This window comes from Ascidia mentula, chromosome 8 (genome assembly GCF_947561715.1).
Source record: "Ascidia mentula chromosome 8, kaAscMent1.1, whole genome shotgun sequence".
Lineage (NCBI taxonomy): Eukaryota > Metazoa > Chordata > Ascidiacea > Phlebobranchia > Ascidiidae > Ascidia > Ascidia mentula.
In genome coordinates, this window is record NC_138573.1 from 9,643,901 (window position 1) to 9,660,766 (window position 16,866).

A 16,866-nucleotide genomic window follows, 5' to 3' on the forward strand; every position below is an offset into this window, starting at 1 on the left:
CTATGTACAGTGCACCCAGAAGTTTGACGAATTAGAGAAAAATCCGTTTTGGTTGTGGTCTGGTTGGTCAAAAGATTGTTTTTGTCCTGGGGAAATTATGCACTAAATTTCAACAATAAACATATATTGCATTGGTGTTTTTGCCTAGCACTATCGGTTACCAAACAGATCCGTGGGGCATTAATGCGCTCCACAGTGGTTCGTCTCTGTTGTTCGGTACCCAACGGATCGACGTTGACCGAAACCCAGCAAACAATTTGACGTAATTTCTACGTAGATTTCGGGTTGCGTTTTGGTCTAATCTACGTAGTGTCGGAATGTTTTTTTTACGTAAATCTGTCGACTCGAAACTACGTCTTCAAAACGTTTTCAAAAACGTCAACCACATACGTAGAAATGACGTTCCGTACAGTAACGTTCAAAACCAACGTTGGCTGGACATTCGTTATAACGTTATGTTTACGTAGAAATGTCGACTCGAAACGATGTTTTCCTGACGTAGCTGTTTACGTCGCGAAAGGACATTTGTTTTACGTTACATTTTACGTCACAGGATTCGTCTATAAAACGTTGACGCGAATGTTTCTTTAACGTAAAAACATTGATTACTGTGACGTTGCAATTAACGTCTAATCTGACAACGATCTGACGATTTTGAAACGTTCCTTTCAACGCCAGATATACCTTTCAAAAAATTTAGATTTTGTTAATTAGTAATTTTTGATTTATCTTACCAACGCCTGCACAATAAGCACCACCTGCAGTTTGTCAACATAAAATAATTTATTAAAATAACCCCAGCACAACAATATTATGCTAAATCCGTCATTGTGAAGGCAGTGGTGTCGTATAATCCGCTGCTGGAATTGGGGTACTGCAAAAACATAGCAAGAATATCACCAATCAATATAATTAAAGTTTTATACAGCAGTGTCACACACTAAGACACAGTTTTAAAATTTACACAAAAACATACCCTTTAAAAGTCGCCACATTGCCTTTTCTCCGCATTGCCTTCTCGGTGCATGCTTAAAAAAACAACCCACTTCCTTTTGATTTCTTGGAGGCAGAATGTAGTTTTTCGGCGAGCTTCTGTAAAAATGGAAATTTAACTTTAAAGTGCATTAAACAAGCCGTGACATGTACCGCAGTACCGGGACATAATATGTTATACGCATAGCAAGTATTATATGAAAAAAAGACTTTTATACTCTATAATTATAACTTAACACCCTATAGTTGATTTAAACAATCCGCTACAAGTTCATTATTATAGTATCCAGACAAAACCAGCACCTACTTATTCATTTGTCCTGTGGGTGTTTTTTTTTTCCACATTCCCAGAAGTACCGTTGAGTAAATAAGATATCTAAAAATCAGGTTTTGGTGTAAGATTTAAAACGCATGTCTTTGATAATTTTGGAACCAACGTAACTGTACATTAAATATGAAAAATAGCAATATATACAATACAACGATAAAGTTAAATTACCTTTACTTTCTGTAGGTTCCTTGTCCTGGTTTTCAAAATGATTCTCATGGAACTTTTGAACTTAACAAACAAATAATTTCACACCAAAGCCATTTACAAACGATTAATCTGCAAAACAATCCAAGCACACTAAAGGCCAACAACAAACACAACATTTGCTGAATAGAACCAAACAAAATATATGTGGTAAGGGTATGCTATCATAGTATAATACTATAATATCATCTGATGCTATTTCTGTTTCTGACATGTCAAAAGACTGGAGGATACCCATAAGTTTGATTTGACTCGCAGCCAATACCAATAATATATCCCTCCCGAGAGGAATCCAACGGTACTTTGAAAAACTTTCCCGCCAACCGGCTTCTCTCCCACAAGCCGCGGCAAGGCCAGATAGCGCCAAATTTTCTTTTACGAACATGTGAGGTATGCGGTGCGTTGACTTGCCGAACTGTGACCACACGCTGTGGCAAATCCATAAGGGACGAACTATAGCGAGGTCGGTGGACAGTCCCAATTAATCACAGTGTGTGTGTCAAAGGGATGTAGAATTTGTCGAACTGTGTACGGGACAAATACTGCGCATATGACGTTAATATTTGCAAATCATCACTCTAAAAACAACTGACCTTGCCCCATTTCCTAAAAACAGATGTTTAGAAGCATCTATAAAACCACACAAAGGCCTTTCCATCACGTTTACGTTTTCTTTTACAATTTTGGAAAGACTTGTCCTTCATTATCCTGCGATGCAAAATTATGCACAGTATTACAACACTCTGTTTTGAGTCAAAAATGCAAAAACCGCACTGCATAAACCGTTTTCTTTTAATTCTAATGGGTTTTAAGATCGAAACGACTAAAAAGCATTGCTAGGTGCCAGTCATATAGCCGAGCGCGCCGGTCGTGCCTTGTCTTCAAACAAGTTGTCAGTCCCCCATTCGTTTGTTTCAACTTCAATCGAAATCAAATTTTGCACATTATTTGAACACTCTATTTTGAAATGAACTGCAAAAACCGCTTTCTTTTGATTGGAATGGCTTTCAAGAGCGAAACGGTTAAGCATTTCAATGGGCCAGTCAATAGCCTAGCGCGACGGTCGTGCCTTGTCTTTAAACAAGTTGTCAGTCTCTCATTCGTTTGTTTCAACTTCAATCGAAATCAAATTTTACACATTATTAGAACACGCTATTTTGAGTTGAACTGTAAAAACCTATGTGCAAAACGAATTCTGGACTTTCACTCTCATTTTGAATGTAATCGCTCTCTGTAATGGGAAAGTCCGTATTTTAGGTGTTTGTTTGATTTCAAATAAAGCAAATTTAGCAGTTTTATGAAATCCAATCCTGAAAAGTTTCCTATTGCACTAGAATTGACGCGAAGGGAGTCGGTCGACGTTGAGCAAAGGAATATCTGAAGCGTAAACAATTGTCAGATTTTGACTGATAAAACCTTTTTCCCATGTGAAACGTTTGCGGCCAAGATTTAATGGCTGCATCAACGGGGGATAACGCGCCAAGAGTTTAAGCGAATGCGAAAATGATTATTGTTCTTAACCCAGATAGTTTGTTTGTAATTTAACTTTCTGAACGATGAATCAAAATAACAATGTCTAGCCCACTTCGCCTCAAATATTAACGATATTTTACAACACTCTAATCTGGCCTATCTTGTCAATAATAATATCCTGCGAAAATACTCACAATTATATTTTTTTAAATATATCAAATTAAAATCTTCTCTACGTTTTACGGAACGTAAGAATACAGGAACTAGGACTTTCCGAAAACAAAAACGTCTTTCTTACGTTAAATTTGACGTGCAATTGTGGTCGCATTCGGGTTGTATCGAAACGTATCAAATCAACATCTTTCCTACGTTAACATTGACGTGCAATTGTTGTCGCATTCGGGTTGTATCGAAACGTATCAAATCAACATCTTTCTTACGTTAACATTGACGTGCAATTGTAGTCGCATTCGGGTTGTATCGAAACGTATCAAATTAACATCTTTCCTACGTTAACATTGACGTGCAATTGTGGTCGCATTCGGGTTGTATCGAAACGTATCAAATCAACGTCTTTCTTACGTTAACATTGACGTGCAATTGTGGTCGCATTCGGGTTGTATCGAAACGTATCAAATCAACGTCTTTCCTACGTTAACATTGACGTGCAATTGTGGTCGCATTCGGGTTGTATCGAAACGTATCAAATCAACATCTTTCTTACGTTAACATTGACGTGCAATTGTAGTCGCATTCGGGTTGTATCGAAACGTATCAAATTAACATCTTTCCTACGTTAACATTGACGTGCAATTGTTGTCGCATTCGGGTTGTATCGAAACGTATCAAATCAACGTCTTTCTTACGTTAACATTGACGTGCAATTGTGGTCGCATTCGGGTTGTATCGAAACGTATCAAATCAACGTCTTTCCTACGTTAACATTGACGTGCAATTGTAGTCGCATTCGGGTTGTATCGAAACGTATCAAATCAACGTCTTTCTTACGTTAACATTGACGTGCAATTGTGGTCGCATTCGGGTTGTATCGAAACGTTTCAAATCAACGTCTTTCTTACGTTAACATTGACGTGCAATTGTGGTCGCATTCGGGTTGTATCGAAACGTATCAAATCAACGTCTTTCTTACGTTAACATTGACGTGCAATTGTGGTCGCATTCGGGTTGTATCGAAACGTTTCAAATCAACGTCTTTCTTACGTTAACATTGACGTGCAATTGTGGTCGCATTCGGGTTGTATCGAAACGTATCAAATCAACGTCTTTCTTACGTTAACATTGACGTGCAATTGTGGTCGCATTCGGGTTGTATCGAAACGTATCAAATCAACATCTTTCTTACGTTAACATTGACGTGCAATTGTAGTCGCATTCGGGTTGTATCGAAACGTATCAAATTAACATCTTTCCTACGTTAACATTGACGTGCAATTGTTGTCGCATTCGGGTTGTATCGAAACGTATCAAATCAACGTCTTTCTTACGTTAACATTGACGTGCAATTGTGGTCGCATTCGGGTTGTATCGAAACGTATCAAATCAACGTCTTTCCTACGTTAACATTGACGTGCAATTGTAGTCGCATTCGGGTTGTATCGAAACGTATCAAATCAACGTCTTTCTTACGTTAACATTGACGTGCAATTGTGGTCGCATTCGGGTTGTATCGAAACGTTTCAAATCAACATCTTTCCTACGTTAACATTGACGTGCAATTGTAGTCGCATTCGGGTTGTATCGAAACGTATCAAATCAACGTCTTTCTTACGTTAACATTGACGTGCAATTGTGGTCGCATTCGGGTTGTATCGAAACGTTTCAAATCAACATCTTTCCTACGTTAACATTGACGTGCAATTGTAGTCGCATTCGGGTTGTATCGAAACGTATCAAATCAACATCTTTCCTACGTTAACATTGACGTGCAATTGTAGTCGCATTCGGGTTGTATCGAAACGTATCAAATCAACGTCTTTCCTACGTTAACATTGACGTGCAATTGTGGTCGCATTCGGGTTGTATCGAAACGTTTCAAATCAACATCTTTCCTACGTTAACATTGACGTGCAATTGTGGTCGCATTCGGGTTGTATCGAAACGTATCAAATCAACGTCTTTCTTACGTTAACATTGACGTGCAATTGTGGTCGCATTCGGGTTGTATCGAAACGTTTCAAATCAACATCTTTCCTACGTTAACATTGACGTGCAATTGTAGTCGCATTCGGGTTGTATCGAAACGTATCAAATCAACATCTTTCCTACGTTAACATTGACGTGCAATTGTAGTCGCATTCGGGTTGTATCGAAACGTTTCAAATCAACATCTTTCCTACGTTAACATTGACGTGCAATTGTGGTCGCATTCGGTATGTATCGAAACGTATCAAATCAACGTCTTTCTTACGTTAACATTGACGTGCAATTGTGGTCGCATTCGGGTTGTATCGAAACGTATCAAATCAACGTCTTTCTTACGTTAACATTGACGTGCAATTGTGGTCGCATTCGGGTTGTATCGAAACGTATCAAATCAACGTCTTTCCTACGTTAACATTGACGTGCAATTGTGGTCGCATTCGGGTTGTATCGAAACGTATCAAATCAACGTCTTTCCTACGTTAACATTGACGTGCAATTGTAGTCGCATTCGGGTTGTATCAAACGTTTCAAATCAACGTCTGGGTTACGTCAATAATTACGTGCAAATATGGTCAATTTGGGGTTTTCTAAAACGTATCGAAGCTACGTCCCAGTTACGTTAAAATTTACGTACATAAATAGTTGCATTCAGGTTTTTATCTAACGTATATAGTGAACGTTTTACTCACGTTATTTATGACGTACTTTTTTGGTTAAGAAAACGTTCATTTCTAACGTCAGTGTTACCAACTTTCATACGACGTTTAGTTTGAAAATAACGTGGTATGCAACCAATTTTCGACTTTCCAGCGACGTTGCGAACGTCGAAACTACGTTGTGTGTTTGCTGGGAAGGTACCACAAAGTGGAAATTAGTGTGCCCGCTAGTGTAAAAGCTAGCACTGTACCACTGTCAACAGCTGCACGGGTGTGTATAACTATTCGCCTACTTTAAAAATGAATTTTCGGAGAGAAGGCTAATGGATGAGGCGCAATCGGGAAACAATAATGAAGCACTTGTTCAAAGGTCATGGTAATTCAGTATACACAATTGCTACTTGTACTGTAGCAACATGAACAACTGTAACTTTTTACAGGTCATTGTAGTTCATGAGCAATTTAAATGCCATGACGGTGACCTCATTGCATGTTCGGGTTGAGAATATTTAGGGTTTAAGGTTTCCAGCGTAACTAAACGCGACTTGAAGAGTCAGAATGAACATGTTCGTTATTTAAGCATGTCGTTTAGGCAGACTTTTGACCCTTTCTACCGACCACGGTCGCCTTCCAGCAACGTCTATTTTAACATGTTGCTTATTTAAGGAACATGTAGCTTATTTAACCAATATGTTGCTTATTTAACCAACATGTTTCTTAAATAAGCAACGTTGAATTATGACCCTTATGGCGCCAAGTAACAATTAGTTGCTTAATAAGCAACATGTTGGTTAAATAAGTAACATGTTGGTTAAATAAGCAGCGTGTTGATTCAGAGAAATTATGACCCTTCTGGCCATAGAAAACAAGCAAGCAACTTTAACCGTGTGGCTCAAATAAATCCCTCGATTTGCGTGGTTTGTTTAACGCCCAAATAAGTTTGTTACCACGTCCACATGCCATACATATATAGCATAGTAGACTACATATTTTATTGTTAAAGAAGTTTCACCATGCCAAATTTTCAAACAATGCTTCCTGGCAGTCATGCGTCATCTTCAAACAGACATATTTAACACCATCTTGTAACATACGTCACAGAAAGCAGTGCCTGTATTGCGTAATGTTTTGCGTGTGTAACATACGTCACAGAAACCAGTGCTTGTATTGCGTAATGTTTTGCGCGCAGCTTTGCACATGTACTGCATAATCCCACAATGTGACCCAAATGATTGAGCCATCGAATATTCTCGAGTAAAGTGATTCATTCAACATCCTGTTTACCACATAAAATGTTCTCCTATGCTTATGTCACATCACACCTATGTTCTTGTATTATATTACTTCAAGCGCCTCATGATATCACGTGACATTATTGACCAATCAGCTCTCATAATCGAGAGCGTTAAAAAGCCCAGGTGAGACCGGTAAATTCATTCTAATTCTATTTCATTCTAATTCATTCTATTTGCTGGCATCCTAACAACGTTGTATTGAAAGCTGTAAAGTACCGTCGTAATGAAGAAGATAACAGAAATGAATACAATTATTCGGGAAGAGATCTTGGTTCTGGGTGCTTTATAGAACGGGGCAGAAGCAGGTTTACCCATCAAAGAGACTCAATAACCGCTCAGGCCATCGAGACACTGTTAAATATCTCTGAGACCCTTAGAGTTATTTACAATCTCATAGGCTGAAAAAAATCAGACCCTAATATGTAGGTTTCGCGATAATTCTTTTTCATCACCCGAATAGAAAAGATGAATTCGTTCTGAAAATCAGTTACTGTAGCCTACCCGAAAAAAGTTGCTTAATTAACTCCATGGCACAAACAACAATTTTCCAAATCAGCTAATAGGCCTACCACAGTCAACATGAAAAGTTTACAAGTCTATTTAAACTATGCAAGTTTCCTTTGTGTTCTATCGATTCTATTATAGTATTTGTCGAAATTTTCATATTTTTTTTTCTTTGAATCATGCGCGAAGGACATTCAACAAGATAACAAAGAAACAAAAAGAGGAGTAGATGCACTACCACGTATGACGTAAAAGACGCTATGACGTAAAAAAACATACTTTCCCTTTTTCAGGAAAACAAGTAATATTCGAAAAATAGTTACACTTGAATGCACATGATTGTAAATAACATATATATATATGGCTGTTCTACGATTCGGTAACAGAAAATCTCACGTTAAAATATCATAGTTATATTTAAAATTGTTGCCAAAAGACCTTGTCATTTTGACGAAAAGTAATGCAAGGTTAAATCTTAACTTCGTTGCATCATATTCTGTGGTTGCATAGACCTTACCCCAAACATGATCTCTTGCAAATTTTTTTTAATCATTTTGTCAATTTTAACATTAGAGTTTGTCTGTATGTTCAAACCACTGACTTTGCATGATTTTGTACTGTAAACCACGAATAAGAAGAATTATTTTTAGACGCCAGAAATTGTGCGCGTTCAAACGTAGCGAAATTTTCGATTTATTTCTACCCAGATTGCTGATGTGGCAACTAAACTGACAAGGCAACATCCAACGTAGTAGGGTACGTGTCGCGTGGTGCTGTTGTGTGATTGCAGTAATTTTTTTAGTTCTGTGTTGTTGTTGATTGAATATACTTGTTTTGCAGCGAAAATACAAACCATCATAAAATGACAATATCTGTCAAGACTTCAGCTGTTGTTTCTTTGATTTTTTCTTTGCTTATGTTTTCTGGAATGCAGCTTTTCAGAGAGCAAATTGCATCAACTGAGGCCCTTACAATACTGGGAGGTCTTCTTGGGTCATTAATGTTCTTGTTTCTGCTAACTGCAATAAGTAACCTAGAGGCTATATTTTTGGATGATTACTTTCAAGCAAAACTGTTTCCAGAAGTTGTGGTTTCCATGGCTTTATCGACTGCAGCTTGTGGTTTGGTTCACAGAGTCAGTGTCACAACATGTGTTGCATTTTCTTGCATTATATTGTACTACATCAACAAAATTTCTAATGGAAAATATCAAGGACATTCAATTTCACTAATCAAGCCAAAGATGAAAAAAAGGAAGCATTAATGTTTTCTTACTGTGAACATTTGTCTGTCAAATAAGCTTATAATTTGTGTAACAATTTTGGATATAACACATAATGTATATAGTTAACTCATTTGTGTTTTTGAGTGGATTGTCCATATGTTTATTTGTAGTCCATTGAATTATTAATAAACATAACAGCATTTGCTTGCAGCCCATAAAATTAATAACTCATTGGTGCAGTTTTACTGTTGTGTTTATTTAACTTAAAGTACTTTTTGCTAATAGTTGTTAAATGGTTGTGGCACGTTTAAATAAACAATGCTAGGTATTCTTGACAGTTTAGGTTCGTATTTGGGCATTTTAAAATATTTCTACTATTGTTACATTATTTATAAACACAATAAAGTGTGAGTATAAACAGACTGACCCATTTTGTTGTTAAATTAGTCATGTTTAAAAGAAACAATAAAGTGTGTTATGGCAGTTTTTAATTTACTATTTAAATCAACAAAAATAAAACGCACATGCATCAGGGTTTCTCGGACTGTGTGCCATGGAAAATTTTATTTAAAATGTTATAGGGCCTATAAGTGGTTCTTAACCAAGGGGGCATCAACCATTTCTCATGGGGGGTGCAAGCTTTAAAACAAAACAAAAAAATTTTTGTTGTGACTTTAATGTCCTATACTGTCTGTCATATTTTTCTTACCAGTTTTCGGTCAAACATCTTGAACTTGAAATGAAAAATCCGCATGTGTAGTTGAATTACTGTTACGTCACAAAATACCTTTTGTGATGATTGATCTGTTTCGTCACCATTCAAATTCATTTTATTTTCGTAAACGTCAGCGAAAAATCAGTACAACTGGCGATGGACAATTTAAAGGCACAAGACCGTTACTAAAAGGAGGTGTGATAGCAAAAAGGTTAAGAACCACTGTTACAAACTACTGCAACGATTTCATAATTATCAAAACTAATTGATGCGTAATGGTCATATTGGTATGCCACAAAAGCCAAATTGGTCGTTATGTTGTGTGTAATTTCGAGTATATCGTCTTTGCTGGTGTTGGCCCAAGCCTGACCATGTCAACGCAAATTTGATTTGCCTTCAATGTATGTTGTACAACATTGTTTCACACGCCTGATGTCGCGGCCATTTCCTCTCTGACCATCCTTTGCTTTTGCAGGTGCAGTGACTGGCATTTTATACTCTATCGGTAATACACCATATCGAGTATAATATATATAAACCAATTTTTATTCTATCGCAGCATTACGTAATCAACTGGTGTCAAAAACATTTCGCAGCCGTGGGTGGTTGATTACCCGGTAAACGTGCAAACAAAAGGTTCTAACGGCGTAAGCGATTTGTAGCCATGCTGTATGAATGAAATTTTTGTCATTCTTTCTTTATAAGCTAGCTAACCCTTAAACAGACGTGTATGCAAACCATACCGACGATATAAGGTTCAGACTTGTTTGCAAAATTGATAACGTGTGGTAAAATAAAACAAAAAAAATTAACCCAATTTTTTTGGGTACAGTTCAAGCATCACTTTACCCAAACACTTTTGGGTGAACAACAGTAAGCCCAATAATTTTTGGTATAATTATTTAGGTAACTTTCTTTTGGGTATAAATCATAAGGTAAAGCAGCATTTTACCCAAAACCTTTGGGTACGTTACCATTGTACCCAAAGTTGCCTTTGTAATTTTACCCAAATTAGTTTACAGTGAACAACCATAAAATTACAATACGGGTTTGTATTGCCTTTTATCCACATCTCATAAAATCTCGCCAGTCTTTACCTGTGCAGCGTCTGTTGTAAACGAATTCAACAATCAACCTAAAATTATTCTTAGACAAAGTAAAACTGATGTCGTCGTGTATAATATGAGAAAAGGGGGGGTATTATTTTTAATCATTGTTGCGGTCTGACGATGTTTTAACAAACGGAAAAACTTGGTAGAGATAAATCTCTCATGTTGGGGTAGGTATGAATATATTGAATATGTTTAAAATTAAACGAAAAAGTGTATTTTTGTATCATGATTAACATTTGGTCGGTAGATAATTTTAGTGAAGATAGGCTATTACACAAGTTTGATATGGTTAGAAAGAGTTTTTATTGACGTTTTCAACGATGTATGACTTGTTGTGTTGGCCGCGGCCCTGTAAAAAAGTTATGGCCGTTTATGACGGTATATTAATACTCGTCCCAATTGTTGTCAATTATTTCGCATTTTCCATCCCAATGATTTCGGCGAAATAAAAAAAAATCCACGAAAATTACTTTACGCATGAGTGAACACTGCTTAATTTAAGTTTCTCCGAAATTATAACATGTTCCATACGTGTTAGATATATAACTAACTAATCATCCGCAAAAAAAAACAATACAATCAGAAGAAATAAACAACAAATTAACAAAATAATCAAGGAAAGCAATATGGACCACATCTATGCTAAGATTACATACAAAAAGCAACTGTTAATGTAGGCCAAAAATCAATCACTTTCCGGGCCATAGAATTTCCTATAATTTTGCACAAGGCTTGCCTAGAGCTTGCAGGTGAACGTGAAATAAGTTAAAATACCAACCGGCTCCACAATTCCCAGCGAAATGGACTCAAAGGCAAGTCATTGTGTGTGACTGCATAAAGGCTGCTTGTTAGCGCAATGGCGGCAGAGACATCTTGACATATTAGCGAAAATTCAAACACTTTCCGGAACATAGAATTTCCTATAATTTTGCACAGGGCTTGCCTAGAGCATGCAGGTGAACGTGATATAAGTTAAAATACCAATCGGCTCCACAATTCCCAGCGAAATGGCATTAAATACAGGTCATTGTGTGTGACGGCATATAGAGGCTGTTTGTGAGCGCAATGGCGGCGGAGACATCTCGATATGAAGCGCAAATTCAAACACTTTCCGGGCCATAGAAATTCCTATATTTTTGCACAGGCCTTGCCTAGAGCTTGCAGGTGAACGTGATATAAGTTAAAATACCAACCGGCTCCACAATTCCCAGCGAAATGGCCTCAACTTTCCGAATAATTATTGTATTGGAAACTGTTTATCGGCTTCATCAAAACGGTACATTACAACTTTTCAATAGAATGTTGATAGAATCGAAGCGAACAGAATAGAATCCAATAGAATAGCTTTTACAGGTAGATACTGATGGGCTTTTTGAAGCTCTCCATACTGAGCGCTGATTGGTCAATAATGTCACGTGATATCATGAGGCGCTTGAAGTAATATAATACAAGAACATAGGTGTGGTGTGACATATGCATAGGAGAACATTCTATGTGGTAAACAGGATATTGAATGAATCACTTTAGTCAAGAACATTCGATGGACCAATCATTTGGATTACATTATGGGATTAATCAATACATGTGCAAAGCTGCACGCAAAACATTACGCAATATAAGCACTAGTTTCTGTGACGTATGTTACAACAACATCCCTTTTTTCTAAATTGTTTAAAAGAAAGCAGGGGTTGAAAGGACTTCCTCGGATGCAAATATAAATATATAAAAAAAAACATTTATGGTAGACATAGTTTCGAAGGTGGGACTATTTCCGCGTAGACCTCAGTCATCAATACCTAGTTGTTTGTAACAATGGCCATAAGTGTTGCGACATAATGGGATAACCTTGCAGTGGTTTGAAGTATTTATATATAGTGAGCGGCCGTTAAGTCTATTTCGCTGGGAATTGTGGAGCCGGTTGGTATTTTCACCTGCATGCTCTAGGCAAAAAAAATTATAGGAAATTCTATGGCCCGAAATGTGTTTGAAATTTCGCTTATATGTCAAGATGTCTCCGCCGCCATTGCGCTCACAAACAGCCTCTATGCCGCCACACACAATGACCTGCCTTTGAGTCCATTTCGCTGGGAATTGTGGAGCCGGTTGGTATTTTTATTTATATCACGTTCACGTGCATGCTCTAGGAAAGCCCTGTGCAAAATTACAGGAAATTCTATGGCCCGAAAAGTGTTTGAATTTGCGCTTATTTGTCAAGATGTCTCTGCCGCCATTGCGCTCACAAACAGCCTCTATGCCGCCACACACAATGACCTGCCTTTGAGTCCATTTCGCTGGGAATTGTGGAGCCGGTTGGTAGTTTCACTTATATCACGTTCACCTGCATGCTCTAGGCAAGCCCTGTGCAAAATTATAGGAAATTCTATGGCCCGGAAAGTGTTTGAATTTGCGTTCTTATTTTTGCTTTTTTTAAACTCTTTTGTCGTCTGATCGTGTTTATGTTTTTTGTTTTGTTGGTTTGTTGGTTTGATACATTCTTATGGCAATGATGCTGGATTGCTTGCTTGAGAAGGTTAAACTGAAGATTTTGTTCAGAATTAGTTTGCTACATATTCCTTTTTATGCGTTGTTTTGTGTCTTCTCAAAAGAGTTTGAATTGAAATGGTGAAATATATTTCACGCATGACTGAACACAACTTCAACAGATTTACCATAAACAAAACACAAGTATATGCCCAAATTAGAACAAAATGATCATCAAACGTCAATGTAACTTTGGCACCCCTCCGTGGTCAATTCTTACTATTTTGTTTCACAAAATATATATATTGAGGCAGCAATACTTGCGAATTTGGATGCGAACTTGCACAAAGCATAAAATGAAGAAGTCGCTTGATATAGGCGAACATTTGAAACCTTTCCGGGACGTGAGATTTTTTTTAATTTTGCACAGAGCTTGCTTGGAGCAGGCAGATGAACGCGGTATAAGTTAAAATCCCAACAGTTTTCAAGTTTCCCAGCGAAATGAACTTAACTGCAGGACACTGGCTGTGACGACATAGAGGGCTTTACGCGCGTAGAAGCTGGCCACAAGACCCGTAGAAGCTGGCCACAAGAATTTAAAACCTTTCCGGGCATGAGATTTTGTTTAATTTTGCACAGAGCTTGCCTGGAGTTAAAATCCCAACAGTTTTCAAGTTAACCAGCGAAATGAACTGCAGGTCACCGGCTGTGACGCGCGTATAGGCTGGCCACAAGACCTCTTGCACAGGCGAACATTTCTTATAATAAAAAATGCAACTACCAGTAAATACCCTTTCTTTTACGCTGTTCCATGTCACATATTTCACTACATCGTCATTGTATAATGTCAAATTTTCTTGAGAAAGTTTATTCGCCAAATAATGACCCGAGTTAACACCCTATGTGAACAATAACAGACACAAGCCAAAACATTACTCCATGTGAAACAGGCAATGGTAATGGTATGACAATGGTGATAGTAAAACCGAACCACGAATACAGCGTTTTTAAGTTTTCGAGTTTTTGTGAAAATTGTCAGAAGAAAACCGGGGACAAACGTAGAGCTGCTCAACGCGAAATCAAAAATATATCCAAACCCAATTGAACACAGGCAGTATTGCATAAAAAACAGATAGAAAACAGATAGTTTCGTATTAACATTATGTAAACCAAGAAGTTACAGCGCAATCTTGCAATACGAAAGGTATTTCGGTAATTTCCTAATTTGACTGGACTTTTTAAAGCAATTGTTTTCTTTTCTGTACCAACAAGATGTTCCACAGCCAGTAAAGTATGGATATGCCCTTCTAGGCTGTCCATGTAATGGCGCAGCCCTACGTCCGAGAGATGGAGTTGGTCGCTCCAATTATCTTTGTCGTTGGAGATATTAAAATCCAAGAAGGTGAGCCCATACTCCTCGGCAAGGTTGTGCAGTACCCAGTTGGCTTTTTGGACGCAATGTTCATGAAAACCAGACAGTTGCAAGGTCCTAGCCATCACAATCTGCATACAAATTATACAAAATAAATGTATATGTGTTGCTAAAAAATGAAGTTAATTTTAACGTTACAGTCACAGGGAAAAAATGTAGTTTAACTCCTGGCAGTAACAGGAACAAACAGCAATTTTGTATAATACATGCAACCAACCTGAGACTGCGGGTACGTTTGTTGGCACACCTCGATCAGATGTTGAAAATCGGTCCTGATACTGTTATGGTGGTGATCCGCATGCCGAGAGACCAAGTCGTTCGTACCAAGAGCCAGAATGATAAAATCAACTGACCCGAACCTTTTCCCGTACATGAGTTCCTCCGCTCCATGGTTCAGTGTTCCCCCTGGAATAGAAGTAGCACTAGTAAAAAGTTCACTATTCGACGATACCACCTGGGGGCAGACAATGTTCCTCCCGTTGCTGTCGGTCACCAACAACACGGAAGGAAGTGGCGACCCCTCAGCACGGAGGTAACATGTCTGCTTTCCGGAAACTCCAACTTTATATTTCTTGGGCGGCGTTCTCCTTCCCATCGTCGATTGCGGCTTCGGTCTTTCGTCGCTTTACACAGCAGTGTCGTTGGTGGTTGAGAAATTTACGTAATGAGCTCGTCGGGTACGGATGGTTTCACACGGTTGCGGCTTCGATCTTTCGTAGTTATTCACACGTAGAAAGTTGATAAATAGCAGTTTTCTGTCAGTAAAAATGATAGGTTGATGTGAAATGCGACGGATCTTAATTAGTTGCTGAACCATACTTTTTCTATTAACAGTACAAACCAAACCTGACGGCTTCTTATTGTTGTATTTTCTGAAAGATTAATGAATTGTAACTATTTTTTTAACGCTTCTCTGGCATTTCGCTGGGAAAACTTGATAACTGTTGGGATTTTAACTTATACGGCGTTCATCTGTCTGCTCCAGGCAAGCTCTGTGCGAAATTTAAAAAAATCTCATGGCCCCGAAAGGTTTCAAATGTTCGCCTGTACAAGAGGCCTTGTGGCCAGCCAATACGCGCGTAAAGACCTCTATGTCGTCACAGCGGGTGACCTGTAGTTAAGTTCATTTCGCTGGAAAACTTGAAAACTGTTGGGATTTTAACTTATACGGCGTTCATCTGCCTGCTCCAGGCAAGCTCTGTGCAAAATTAAAAAAATCTCATGGCCCGGAAAGGTTTCAAATGTTCGCCTGTACACGAGGCCTTGTGGCCAGCCTATGCGCGCGTACAGGCAGGGCTCTATGCCGTCACAGCCGCTGACCTGCACTTAAGTTCATTTCGCTTGGAAACTTGAAAACTGAAATATGGAAGTGACGTTCTTCTGGTTCAAAATCAACAAATATACACCTTTTGTTGAAATAAAACTTGTATTTTCTGACGTTTCGCCTGCACAGTGCACACACGACTAGATTCTTCAGAGAATAAAACAGTCACAGTCACAATGGGGATTTTGAACCAAAGGGCAAAGAAATTCAGCTACGAAAAAGTACAAAAGGCCGCAACAGCTAAAACACAGCGGGACATAAATCAATGGACAATATCGATCACGGGTCAAAAGGCCAAACATAGGAAACAAAATGTCATGAATGGTTACGGGCGAAATAGCGGAACACGGGCGAGAGTATTTTTCCATCACTGCGATTTAACACATTAGGCAGCGAATTAAAAAATAATTTTCCACAACCAACCGTTTTGCCAAAATTGTTTCTTGTTTAAATACTTTTGCTTCCTTCCAATGGATACGGTGGTCAGTGTCAAGCATGTGAGCACATAGAGCAGATTTATTGGGTTCCATATTGCGTATGGCTGCCTTGTGTTCTTTAATACGCGACGTTAAATTGCGCTTAGTCTGGCCAATATAGGACACAGTGTTACAATCAAGGCAAGGTATTTAGTAAACTACACCGATCATTTGAAGCATGGAAATACGGTCTTTGGGTTTGGGAAACATGTTTTCTAAAGTGCACACCGGTTTCATAACAACTTTTACTCCAGTGGCGTTGAGTATTCTAGATATCCGCTCAGAAACTCCCTGTACATATGGTATGGAAGTGAATGCTGTATATGTTTGTGTGGGGTGTAAGATTTAGGTTAGCGGGAAATTTGTTTAGTTATTCTTTTTTAAACAAAAGGTGTATATTTGTTGTTTTTCACCAGAAGAACGTCACTTTCATATTTCATTATGATACCTGGTGGTCAAAACCTATTTTCAGGTTTTAACTT

The 16,866-nt window shown here is 38.2% G+C and overlaps 1 protein-coding gene across 3 annotated transcripts; it reads right to left on the reverse strand.

Moving 5' to 3' along the window:
* Positions 1-14,043: 14,043 nt before the first annotated feature.
* LOC145911843 (uncharacterized) lies at positions 14,044-16,028 on the reverse strand. 3 transcript variants are annotated; one of them, XM_082999282.1, is made up of 3 exons: positions 15,404-16,028; positions 14,802-15,339; positions 14,044-14,655 (listed from the first exon to the last, which is right to left on the reverse strand). In XM_082999282.1, the coding sequence occupies exons 2-3, from the start codon at positions 15,177-15,179 to the stop codon at positions 14,221-14,223; spliced, it is 813 nt and encodes a 270-aa protein (XP_082855408.1). In that variant the 5' UTR covers positions 15,180-15,339; positions 15,404-16,028; the 3' UTR covers positions 14,044-14,220. The 3 variants fall into 3 exon arrangements, with proteins under 3 accessions (XP_082855408.1, XP_082855409.1, XP_082855410.1); XM_082999283.1 differs by having other exon boundaries at positions 15,905-16,011; XM_082999284.1 differs by having other exon boundaries at positions 14,802-15,411.
* Between the last annotated feature and the right edge of the window lie 838 nt (positions 16,029-16,866).

What these genes read in the sequence shown, in the direction of transcription:
- LOC145911843 (XM_082999282.1), bottom strand. Translation starts at nt 15,179, where the DNA reads ATGGGAAGGAGAACGCCGCCCAAGAAATATAAAGTTGGAGTTTCCGGA. An exon ending in AAACGTACCCGCAGTCTCAG is followed by an intron (nt 14,656 to 14,801) that starts GTTGGTTGCATG and finishes ATTTGTATGCAG; the next exon opens with ATTGTGATGGCTAGGACCTT.